Below are 13178 nucleotides of genomic sequence, written 5' to 3' on the forward strand. Positions count from 1 at the left end.
CTCAGCTACTTAGGAAGCAATGACAATTAAACTTTAGCTTTTCCCTAGTGAATAAGCACATGTAAATACACAAATGAGTGCAAGATGAATTATACGATGCAATTAAAAAGCTCCTTCCCACACAGGCCTTATTCAAAACCCAGGACGATATAAACAGGGAAGATAGATGACTTCATCTAATGGATCTCTTTACCAATGCCAGATTATTCCCAATAGTACAAATCTTGAGTGCAATTCTAGTCTAAATTGCACACACACACCCCTCTGACAGGTAGGTAGGTAGATGATTAGATTTTCTATGTTAGGAATGAACAGTAGTTGTTCAATATATGAGGTTTTAATCAATACCCAAACAAGTTTTTAGAGATTTCGTTGATGAAAAACAATGATTGTGTTACAGTGGACGCTCGGGTTGCGAATGTGATCCGTGCGGGATGCAGGTTCGCAACCCGCAGCGTTCGCAACCTGCGTCTGCATGTCTGAGCTCGCGTGGGTTGCAATTCGGTGTTTCTGCGCATGCGCGACTGCCCAAACCCGGAAGTAACCCGTTCCGGTACTTCCGGGTTTCAGCAGTCTGTAAACCAAAAAAACGTAACCTGAAGCGTCTATAACCCAAGGTATGACTGTACTGGGATTTCCTCCCTGCAACCACTCATGTTGTGAGCTGTCTTTCCTTCCCCCAACAGGCCACAATGGCCTGGCTTGGGCATTTCAGCACCATGGACAGGGGATAAGCACTAGACTTTGGAACTGGCTTAATGAGAGCGGTCTTTATAGAAGGGTGAAAGGAATGCTACATTACATGAGCACAGGAAACTGATAGTTGCAGTTACAACACAATTGTTCGCCAGCTGGGGAACGTGGATATTCCACACAGAGTCAGGGAAGCATAAATCTAAAACTTTGAATGCAATTATTGCATCATCCCCTGAGTTCCCTGCCAGTACTTAATTGGTCCCTGCAGTATGAATCTCAATAGCTGACTCCCCTCATCCCACCTGCTGTTCTCTTTTGAGAGGAGAACAATTCCTCACCCAAACATTAATGATGCTGGAAGAACTGCATGTAGTCCTTGTTCTGCATTTGCTCCTTGTTCTGCATTTGGTGGAAGGGGTGCAGCTCAGAGGGTTGCATGCAGAAAGCTCCAGGTTCAACGCTTGGCACCTCCAGATAGGGCGGAGGAGCGATCCCCATCTGCAATCCTGGAGAGCCGCTGCCACTCAGTGTAGATCAGGCTTCCTCAACCTCGGCCCTTCAGATGTTTTTGGCCTACAACTCCCATAAACCCCTAGCTAGCAGGACCAGTCATCAGGGATGATGGGAACTGTAGTCTCAAAACATCTGGAGGGCCGAGGTTGAGGAAGCCTGGTGTAGATGATACTGATGGATCAATAATCTGGCTCGGTATCACATAGCTTCCCATGTCCCTCCAACGTACACTTTTTATGTTCATATGGGTGCAACATCAGGCCAATGATAGATAATCAATGGCTGATTGACTAGATCTGACGCCTGGCCTGAACCAATTTTCTCTGGCCCTTGGAGATTCTACCAAATCTTAACCAAGAGGAATATGGGCATTTGCTCACATTTTCCTAGAAGAATATTAGATTCAAACATTGTGAGATGCAGAGGTGTTCCATCCATCACCCCATTTATTACTGAATGCATGTGCTCCATAACAGGAGGCAGAACTTGCTGCAGTGGGCATTGCATGGTGCTGCAGGGTCATTGCATGTGTCAATATCAGAAGGAGAGGGGCAGAAGGGGAAGATTGCATGCCCACCTCCACCCTCCTTTTCCTGCCTCAGTTCCCTCCCTGAGTTTCCAGTTTTACAAACTGTTTGGGTTTTTCTCCTCTCCCCTTTTTTCTTTTGATTTATAATTTTGCATATTTCTGCATGCCTTGGGAGTCCTCCAAGCATATCCTATTTTTAGGTGGCCCCATCCGAAAGACACTTAACCACCCAAGTTCACAATTGAGGTTATGTATTATGTTCTCTCCCGCTCTTTAATGTGCCATTTTAAAAACAAAAAGTAGTAAGAATGAAGGGAGATGGGCAGCTGGAACCTTAAGAAAGATTAAAAACGGATCAATACAGCAGGAAAAGCGAGAGATCTGGGCTGAGCTGCTGGGAAATGAACAAGCATGCAACTTCAGTGCAATTTAATGGTTCACAAAGCAGAAGCTGTAGCAGCTTGGCTTTGAAATTTGGAAAGGCCCTAGTGACTCAGCGATTGCCCTTTGCTTTTTCGGTGTGACCAGCGACCAGAAAGAGACAAGTCAGTTCATGCCCTCTTTTGGTGGCCGCTTGACTTCCTGCTCACACAACAGGGGAGCATCTATGGATGTGATATGCCCACTCTGATTGCGTGCTTTGCCTGCGAAAGTCAAAAATTCAAGCTAAAGGCTTAGATGCCTGTAGAGCAGGGGCAGAAGGCAAGTTGCCCTCCAGATGCTGCTGAACTACAATGCTCATCATTCTGGACCATTGACCATGCTGGCGGAGGCTGGTGGGAGTTGAAGTCCATTGACTTCTGAAGGGAACTATGTTGGTAACCCCTGCCTGCTGTAAGAGACATACATCACTCCTGAAGATGGTGCAGTGGACAGAAAGCTCTGCATGTACAGTCAGAAGTCTTCACACCCTGGCCCCCAACTAGGTAAAAACAAACAAACAGATGCCATTGTGGTTGGAGTCTTAGACGTGGACCCAGGAGATCAGGGTTCAAATCCCCACTCGGCCATGAAGCTCACTGGGTGATGTTGGGCCAGTCACTGCCTCTCAGCCTCACCGGGTTGTTGTAGGGATTAAACAGGGAGGGGGAGAACCGTGTTTACCACCTTGATCTCCTTGGAGAAAAAAGTGGAATATAAATGCAATCTGTCCATCAATAAAATCACCTGGATGCAGGATTACTCAACCTGTTATCCACCCAGAACATAATCCATCCATCATGATTCTATGATGTATAGTGGCCTGCCCCAGCCTCCATAACACTCCACCTTCTGTTTGCTGCTTGTCTGGCTCTGAAAAAAAATGGGTGGGGATCAAGTACCTAGGTAGTCACAATACACGGGGTGGGTCACAATATGTGCATGGTTGCCTCAATACACAGCATCACACCTAATCCAACAGCGCATTCTTAAGCACATTTGCTTGTCACCTCTTCTCAGTTCTCCAAGTAGGAATCGTCAGCTGTTCGACTGAATGCACTGAGTGCGTTCCTCATCTCACGGTCTATTTCTAACTTACTCTATTTTACATAATGTGTATTGACAAGCCAATCAATTACGTTGAAGCAGATGATATGTGATAAGTGCCAAGGGTGCAAGCTCTCAACCAGTAGGTTGGGGATCCAGGGACTTTGGGGACATGAATGACGTGAACGATAAGCAACCGCTATTGCGAGATGAGATTGTGATTTTAGGAGAGGTTAAGGCGCTGGACTTTGTAGCAACTTGGGAAGTGTCTGTGATACACAGGAAGGACTTTCAACCCACCATAAATATATCAGCTGTTTTTCTCAGGCTCTGGGCCATGCCCCTCCCTGCAACTACAGTTTGCATTGCCAATAAACGTACTGTTTGCTGCAATGGGACACACTGTGTCAATGCAAAAATTGACCTGGATGAGACCTATAGCAAGGGCAAAGGGATAGCACTAGTCTACCCTCATACTAGGGTCCTAATTTGGATAGGTCACCTGTGTTATTTGTTAAAAACAAAACCCTGCGCTTAAGAGCAGAGTAATGCAACTATGTGGTTTGGTCTTCCAGTAGAGGGATTTATCACAACTCACTGCTTGAATCTATAACTGGATATGTTAGGTGTCCAAACCAGGACCCCCTGTGGGCAAATGATGCGAATCACCACAAAGTTCCTGCCCTGAAGTCCAGAAGTCCTCATGCTACCTGACAGAGACCTATGGCAAGGGCTAATGCTACACACTCAGTAGACTCAGTCCCAGGCTGGGTACCAAATTCAAAAGAGGCGGTTTTCAGTTCAGGTTCCAGAGTACCTGATGCCCTTGCCCCATACAACATCCACAATTGCATGCCAGGGAGACTAGAGGTCATTACCTAGCATCCATAAACAAGTCACAGCTTTCGCAGATAATTAATGAAAATACAACATTCAAGAAAAGAATGAAGTCTGTATAGGAACAGACTTTTAAAAGTGCTAATTTCTGTAAGCTTTACATGCCCATTGGCAAGGACATAATTAACAGAACCAGGACAGAGAAAATACTTTATAATACTGAACTACCAATCCTAACCACTTCCCCGCTAAGTTAATTTGAAATTTGTAGGTATTTATGTGCATATTTCTTTTCTGCCTCTTTGGGGGGTGGGAATATCTCACAAGGTGGCTTATAGATAATTGCCTCCAAAAAAAAAAAAAAAAAAAAAATCAACCGTAAGATCCAAGCATTAAACATCACTAAAAACAACAACATTTTTTTTAAGGACAAGCAAAGTCAGCATATACAGAAATTAATCATAAAAGCCTTCTGGAATGAAAAAAATACCCAAATCTGGAATGCACACAGCGAAGAGGGCATGACACGGATATCAAAGGGAGACCAGAGACTGAGATGGTGAATCTGAAAATTTGGGTAGATTTACAACATGTATGAAGGCGGGATGGAAGAGAAAGTTGGTTCAATTTGCACTTCCAAGAGCAATATGCAAACTGAAATGCAGCTACCCTTCAGAAGTCACTGAATTCTCTAAATTTTCTGACACAGTTCACCAACTAAAAAAAGGTGGGGACATGAATTATATTGGGGAAAAGTGTTATATAACAATGCCTTTATCATTAAAAACAACATGCACACAATTCATTGTATTACGGGAAGGGGCTTGTAATAATGTATGCATTAGCCAAAACTAGATTTAAAAGAAAAAATGCGTATTAAAACGCTGATGAATTTCGACAAAAAGTTTAAAATAAATTGCAAAACGGTGTGGGAAAGGAATTAGCTGAACTTAAAATTTGAAAAAAATGAGAAACAGAGAAATGAAAATTGAGAGATTTGTTTGTCTCTAGTTTGAAGGCAGTCCTTTCACAAGCAGGTTCCAGACTGATCAGGGAAGAGCTGTGCTGAATCTTTCGTTTCTCTCTATGCACTAGTCTGTCATCACACTGTAGTTCATGCGGTCGCTGACAGATGGTGCTAGCATCACAAAAGAATTACAACCATCTAGTGCTCCCTGTGAGCCTGTGAGGAGGAGGTATCTAAAGCAGGGTGAAGGTGAAAATGGGGGGGGGGGCAAGACGGGCTCTGTGTGACTTTGGAAATGCTGTCGTGAAAAGGGGGTTAGTAATTGCATTCACTGGGGAGATCTCAGGGGTTATATGTGTCTGTGTGCAAGAGCAGTTTGCAAAAAGGAGGAAGGCAAAGGTGGCATGGGAATGAGGGTGAAGGTGAAAACAAAGGGGACTGCAAAATAGGAGGGGGTGATGTTTTCAGAACTGGAAGATGAAAAGATGGCTTAGTATGGCTGGGAGAGACCCCTGTCTGAAATCCTTGATAGTCAGAGGCCTTTCTCTTGGGCATAGTCGGCTAATTGGTGTTAAAGAAAGACAGAACGTTTTTTATGTATGCGACAACAGCAGCAAGAATACTTACCGCAAAGTACTGGAAGACACAAGATTTGCCCACCTTGGAAGAATGGCAGATGCAAGTAATAGACTACATGGAATTGGCAGAAATGACTGGCAGAATCCGAGACCTGGGAGAAGAAGCAGTGGAAGAGGACTGGAAGAAGTTTAAGAACTATCTGCAGAAATACTGCAAAGTTTATGAATGTTAAAATGATGTTGGATATAAAAATAATATGGCACTAGGGATATAGTATTTAGAAGGATGCAAAAATGTAATAGAAAAAGGGCGAAAAAATAAAGTTATATTATATCAAAAATAAACAATATGTTAAAGGTGTTAAAACATAAGGAGGAAAGATCGGAGACATAATAGAAGTGATTTTATCAACTAGAAATTAGTTTCAAAAGAGGGTAAGGATTTGCTGTACCTGATTGGACAAAGAGGAATACAAAAAAGGGAGGCGTGAGGAAGTCAAGAAAGTAAGTTTTGTATACATGAATTTATTTTTAATTTTTTTTCCTCTGATGTATATCTGTGACTGTTTTTGCTGTTCTGTATTTTTTGATGTCTTTTCTTTTTCTGTTAAAACAAATAAATAATTTTTTTAAAAAAATGAAATCCTCGATAGTCAGTTACTGTACGCGACCCTGATCTAGATGGAACAATGATCCATAGTTTGGCTCACTATAAGGCAGCTTCCCATGTTCCTGCGACATGACAGAGAGCCCTCCAAGGCACCTTTAATCATCACTGCTATCTTTGATTAAATGTATTTATCCTGAATTAGACTCTGAATCAGCAACACCTGAAAAACTGCAGAGACCACCATTCCTCTCTAATAGGCTGTTCCCGTTTCCAAATATTAATGGATTCGTTTTTCTTGGCGTGAAGTGGGCCATCTATGCATCTCAAGTACCAGGTGGGAAGAATCCAACTGCAGGTCCAACTTGATGATGATGCATTCAGTTCATTCCGGGGGTTGGAGCAACATCTGACTGTTGCTATGGCGACGCTGCCGAAAACATCCTCTTTGTTACAAGAGATGCCTGCTTGGTCTGTAACTCTGAGAAGTCAGCCCTCTGTTTTGCGAGTCTCAGTGAAGGCGAGGGTTCTAGAGAAGCACCCTGTTTGAATTTCCTCAAGCAAGACATAATCAGTGGGTGTTCTTAATTAGTTAGAGATAGGACTTATTCACGCTTCCATTTGTGCTGCAATTTGTAAGCACAGGTCTGAGCAGGGGTGATTGTTATTGTAACTCACTCTACGTGGGGCTGCCCTTGAGACTAACCCAGAAACTCCAGCGGGTGCAGAATGCTGCGGCGAGACTCCTTACGGGGTCCTCACTGCGAGATCACATTCACCCGGTGCTATACCAGTTGCACTGGCTCCCAGTGGAGTACAGGATCAGGTTTAAGGTGCTGGTTTTAACCTTTAAAGCCCTATACGGCCTAGGACCCTCGTACCTACGGGACCGCCTCTCCTGGTATGTCCCACGGAGGACCTTACGGTCTTCAAACAAAAACATCTTGGAGGTCCCGGGCCACAGGGAGGTTAGATTGGCCTCAACCAGAGCCAGGGCTTTTTCGGCTGTGGCTCCAATCTGGTGGAACGCTCTTTCATAAGAGACTAGGGCCCTGCGGGACTTGACATCTTTCCGCAGAGCCTGCAAGACAGAGCTGTTCCACCAGGCCTTTGGCCAGGGCACAGCCTGACCCCCTCCTTTGGCAATCCTCACAGAACTCTAGCCCAATGGGTGCCATTAATCTGATTTGAATTAATTTTATAATGAAATGATTTTAGAATGTTGTATTTATTTTGCTGTTGGCTGCTCTGGGCCTGGCTTTGGCTGGGGAGGGTGGGATATAAATGAAATATTATTATTATTATTATTATTATTATTATTATTATTATTATTATTATTATTATTTTGGTCCCACTGCTTCCCCCAGGAAAATCCTCTGTTTACAAACGTCAATCAGGTTTCCTGCAAATCATGGTACAAATGGAAGCATGGATGAGCCCATCAGAGGAGTTGGAGGTGCAGGGCTCCAGCCAAACAGGGTCCTTCCCTACAGTTCCCCTGAACCTGCAGATTCCTAGAGATGCTGAACTACAACTCCCAACATCCCTGACCACTAGCCACATTGGCTGGGACTGTTGGGAGTCTAGCAACAACTGGGTGGCCACAGGTTCTCCACCCATGACCTAAGGGGTCAAGAAGAGCTTCTCCCTGAAGTAGCTCATTTCTCTCTCTGCTGTAGTTATCTGAAAACAATGCTCCATTGTGCCATTCCTAGGTGACTTAAGGGGGTGTGAACTGCAGCTACATGAGCAATCCTTGCCACCCCATCACTAATCAGTGAATCCACAACCTGATTGGCCTACAGGAGAATCCCGGAATTAGCCAATCACGTGCAGGCCATTGTGTAAATAATGTATATAAAGCAGATATTGTGGGGGAACTTCCATTCCTCCTCACTACTATGAGCTGAATAAAGAGCATGAAATCCACTCTCGACTCCGAGTATTTTTCACCAGCAAAAGAAACATCTGAGAAGTTAAGTCACATCTCTCCACCCCTATCACGTGATACCTGCCCACTCACAGTGGGATAACCATGGCACTCAAACCATCCACACCCATTCCATAGAGTCAGGGTCAGTATGATTTCTAGTTGCCACTGCAGAGCTTGGTGCAATAACACCGTCTTCCTCAGCAGTTCTTAATTACTGTGTGTGAATGGCAGGATAAAGACAGCTTCAGGCAACCAGTGGTTTTCACTTTTAATGCACACACACTTCTTCCGCTGAGTTGGGTTACCCCTGCCCTCCACAAATTGCAGAAATGTCTCCAGCCATTTCAGCCCCCACAGTCAAACAGGGAACATTGGGGTTCAGGCCTAATCTGAACATAAACATCCTACCTCGAGATGCTTCACAGAGCCTCCTGTAATTCATAGAAATGTAGAGTTGGAAGGGACCATGAGGGTCATCTGGTCCACTCCAATGCAATGCTGGAATATGCAGTTGTCCCACACAAGGATTGAACCTGCAACCTTTGCGTTATCAGCACCACGCTCTAACCAACTGAGCTATCCTGGTTGCTTTACGCCAGTCTTCCCCAACCTGGTGATCTCCAGCCAATTTGAACTACAACCCCCATCACCCCCAGCCTGATGGGAGTTGTAGTTTAACCCAGCTGGAGGGTACCATGTTGGGAAGGTTGCTGGACACAGTCACACTTCCCTGCCAGTCCATTTAAAAAAATAACATTGACTCACGGGAGAGTTCTAAGAAAAGCCTCTAGTAATGTAAGTGCTTTTTCTTGAAATCTTACCAGAATTACAGCCAGCCTGAATTGCTCTCTTGCTGAGAATGCATACTTATATTTAACGAAGGGGCTTGGCTTATAAGAACCGATGGCAAAGCACTTGTTGACACGCCACTCAAGGTTTTTACATTGGGGAAGATGGCAAAATATGGACTTTGCTCGTTCTGACTCGACGAAGAGATTTGGAGGGTAGTTCAGGATTTGTGCTACAGCACCAGTGACAGAGCCAAGGATTACCTGTGGCTTAATGCAGCAACTGAAAAGTAGCATTGGGTTGTGGCTGATGGACACTTGACGCATTAGCCTCATTGGGATGTTATGTCAGTACATAGAGCTAGGGAAGGGAAACTCAGACACAGACCCTCTCTACGTCGCATAAGAACATCATAAGAGCCTGCTGGACCAGGTCAATGGTCTATCTAGTCTAGTATGCCGTTCTCACATGAGGGGAATGTGAGGCTTGGGTTCCCCACTCTGATGAAGAACAAAATTGCAGGGGACAAATACACTAGCTCTGCTTCCAGCAACACTATCATAGACCCTCTGACTTGAAGAGGTGCATTTGCTGCTCTGCCTCAGACATTCATTCATTCATTTTATTAAACGGTCACAGACCAGATTAACTCGTACAGCTAGTCAGCGAAGCATCACATCGGAAAAAACAAAGGACAATTTCAATACAGATTAGGCCATAACAGCAATTTAAAATTAGACAGCATGAATAAAATTAAGTATTTGCCTTTGCCTGCATGTTGACATTGGAAAGCTCTTGTTTCCTGCGCCTAATAGTGGCTACACAAAATTTAGCAACATTGATCGTGATCTCAGGAACCTTATCTTCTACCAAGGCTCTCATACATTGGAGTTCTGGCTCATTTTTAGGCTTTTGTAGAACTGGGACAATAAAGGTCAGGCGTAGATCCTCGTAATAACTACAGTGCAGCAGTACATGCAAACTTGTTTCCACTTCCGATGAGCCACATGGGCAAACACGTGACTCATATGGTTTGCCCTCGACCAGGGGAAGGAGACAGTGGAAGAGGACTGGAAGAAATTTAAAATATATCTCAAAAACTATTGCAAAATTGAGGAATGTTAAGATGTCAGGGGGTAAGAGGTAGAGAATTGCAGCAGTAACTAAAAAACTAAAGGAAATTTTATGAAAGGGAATTAAGACAATTGACTAAAGGGTTGCTAAAGAATCACTAAACAAGGATGCAGGGATGGGGAGGTATGGGGAAGTCAAAAGAAAGAAGGGTATGAAACGACGATTTTGAAGTTATATTGGTTTAATTGTTTTGTGTGCTTTGATTTTCTTGTTTTTCTTCTGTTTGTCTTTTTTTTATAATAATTTTTATTCGTTTTTCAAACAGATAACAAAAGCAACACAAAACAACACAATTTCCAACTCATCGTTTCATACCCTTCTTTCTTTTGACTTCCCCATACCTCCCCATCCCTGCATCCTTGTTTAATGGTTCTTTAGCAACCCTTAGGTCCATTATCTTAATTCCCTTTCATAAAAGTTCCTTTAGGTTTTTTTTTGATTACTGCTGCAATTCTTTACCTCTTACCCCCTGACATCTTAACATTCCTCAATTTTACAATTGTTTTAAAGATATATTTTAAATTTCTTCCAGTCCTCTTCCACTGTCTCTTTCCCCTGGTCACGGATTCTGCCCGTCATCTCGGCCAGTCCCATAAAGTCAATCACCTTTGTTTGCCATTCTTCCAGAGTAGGTAGTTCTTGCGTCTTCCAATACTTTGCCAGTAGAATTCTTGCTGCTGTTGTGGCGTACATAAAAAAAATCCTATCCTTCCTTAACACCACTTGGCCAACCATGCCCAAAAGGAAAGCCTCTGGTTTCTTAGGAAAAGTCCACTTAAGGACCTTCTTAATTTCATTATAGATCATTTCCCAGAAAGCTTTAACCTTTGGGCAGGTCCACCAAAGGTGGTAGAAGGTGCCTTCAGTCTCATTACATTTCCAACACTTATTATTAGGCAAATGGTAAATTTTTGCAAGCTTGACTGGGGTCATGTACCACCGATAGATCATTTTCATAATATTTTCTTTTAAAGCATTACATGCAGTAAATTTGATACCGGTGGTCCATAACTGTTCCCAGTCAGCAAACATAATATCATGACCAATATCTTGTGCCCATTTAATCATTGCTGATTTCACCGTTTCATCCTGTGTATTCCATTTCAACAGCAAGTTGTACATTTTTGATAAGTTCTTAGTATTGGATTCCAACAGTTCTGTTTCTAATTTTGACTTCTCTTTCTGAAATCCTATTTTCCTGTCCTGTTTAAATGTTTCATTTATCTGATGGTAATGCAACCAATCTCGAACCTTAGGCTTTAATTTCTCATAACTCTGCAGTTTCACCCTTTCACCATCATATTCTAAAATCTCATAATATTTTGGCCATTTAGAGTCCATATTAAGCTTTTTAACTTCCCTAGCTTCCATTGGTGACACCCACCTGGGGGTTTTACTTTCCAGCAGATCTTTATATCTAATCCAAACATTATACAATGCTTTCCTTACAATATGGTTTTTAAAACTTTTATACACCTTTACCTTGTCATACCATAAGTATGCATGCCAACCAAAGTTGTTGTCATACCCTTCCAGGTCCAAAATGTCAGTGTTCTCAAGAAGTAGCCAGTGTTTTAACCAGCAGAAAGCTGCCGATTCATAATAGAGTCTTAAGTCCGGCAGGGCAAACCCCCCTCTATCCTTTGCATCAGTTAAAATCTTAAATTTAATTCTGGGCTTTTTGCCCTGCCAGACAAATTTTGATATGTCTTTCTGCCACTTCTTGAAACAATCCATCTTGTCCAAAATCTGCAGCGTCTGGAATAAAAACAGCATTCTAGGCAATACATTCATCTTAATAGTAGCAATTCGGCCTAACAAGGAAAGTTTCAACCTTGACCATATTTCCAGATCTTTCTTTACCTCTGCCCAAGTTTTTTCATAATTATCCTTAAATAAATTCACATTCTTGGATGTTAAGTTTAACCCCAGGTATTTTACCCTTTTTGTTATTTCCAAGCCTGTTTCATTCTGAAAACTCTCTCTTTCTTCCATTGTTAAGTTTTTTTCCAACACTTTCGTTTTTTGTTTGTTCAATTTAAAACCTGCTACTCGACCAAATATTTCAATTAGTTCTAATACTCTTTTAGTACTAGTGTCTGGCTGTTGCAAGGTCAATACTAGATCATCTGCAAATGCTCTTAACTTGTAATGTCTAACTCCGACCTGAACTCCTTTAACCAACTGGTCCTTTCTAATCATGTTTAACAAGACCTCCAGGACTGATATAAAAAGCAAAGGGGATATTGGGCATCCCTGCCGTGTACCTTTTTCTATGGGTATTTCTTCTGTTACCACATTGTTTACAATTAACTTGGCCTTTTGTTGGGAATATATTGCACCTATACCGTTTTCAAAACCTTGACCTACCCCCATCCCTTGGAGATTCTTTTTCATAAAAGTCCAACAGATATTGTCAAAGGCTTTCTCCGCATCTACAAAAATCAAAACTGCTTTCCTATTAATGTCAACATCTAACAACTCCAAAATGTCTATAATGTTCCTCACATTGTCTGACATATATCTCCCTGGGAGAAAGCCTGTTTGGTCCTTATGAATCTCATCTATCAACACTCTTTTCAATCTTTTTGCCAAAATGTCTGCAAAAATTTTGTAATCCACATTGAGTAAAGATATAGGGCGGTAGTTTCTAACCTGGTTCTTCTCAGCTTCTGTCTTCGGTATAAGTGAGATGAAAGCCTCTTTCCACGATTCAGGTGCCTTTTTCCCCTTCAGGATTTCATTGCAAACTTCCTTCAATGGTTGTATTAAGCATTCTTTCAGCATCTTGTAGTATTTAGCCGTCAGGCCATCTGGTCCTGGTGATTTTCCCAATTTCATATTTTGGATGGCACCCTCTATTTCTTGTTCTGTTATTTCCTCATTTAGAGTCCTTTTACTTTGTTCTGGAATTTTTGGTAGGCCGTATTTTCTGATGAATTCTTCTATTTCTTGTTCATTAATTGGCCCTTGTGCATACAATTTCTTAAAAAAGCTTTGAAAGCAATTGTTTATCTCATTAGGTTTGTGGATAATTTTTCCATCCATTTCTAAACTGGTTACCGTGTTCATTTTCTGCCTTTTTTTCAATTGCCATGACAGAAGTTTCCCACATTTGTCCGCTGATT

General features: G+C 42.4%; 1 protein-coding gene across 3 annotated transcripts in view; it reads right to left on the bottom strand.

Moving 5' to 3' along the window:
• The window catches only part of PTPRO (protein tyrosine phosphatase receptor type O), a 149956-nt gene that overhangs the window by 83902 nt on the left and 52876 nt on the right, over nucleotides 1–13178 (bottom strand). Inside the window, exon 1 of one of the 3 annotated variants that reach the window (XM_079992220.1) lies at nucleotides 6418–6546. The exons of the other annotated variants lie outside the window; for them this stretch is intronic. Coding sequence (XP_079848346.1) covers nucleotides 6418–6441 — 24 coding nt within the window. The 5' untranslated portion in view covers nucleotides 6442–6546. Of the gene's footprint in view, nucleotides 1–6417; nucleotides 6547–13178 lie in introns of those variants that run through there. 3 annotated transcript variants of the gene reach the window in all.

Source organism: Podarcis cretensis, assembly GCF_951804945.1.
Source record: "Podarcis cretensis genome assembly, chromosome: 10".
Lineage (NCBI taxonomy): Eukaryota > Metazoa > Chordata > Lepidosauria > Squamata > Lacertidae > Podarcis > Podarcis cretensis.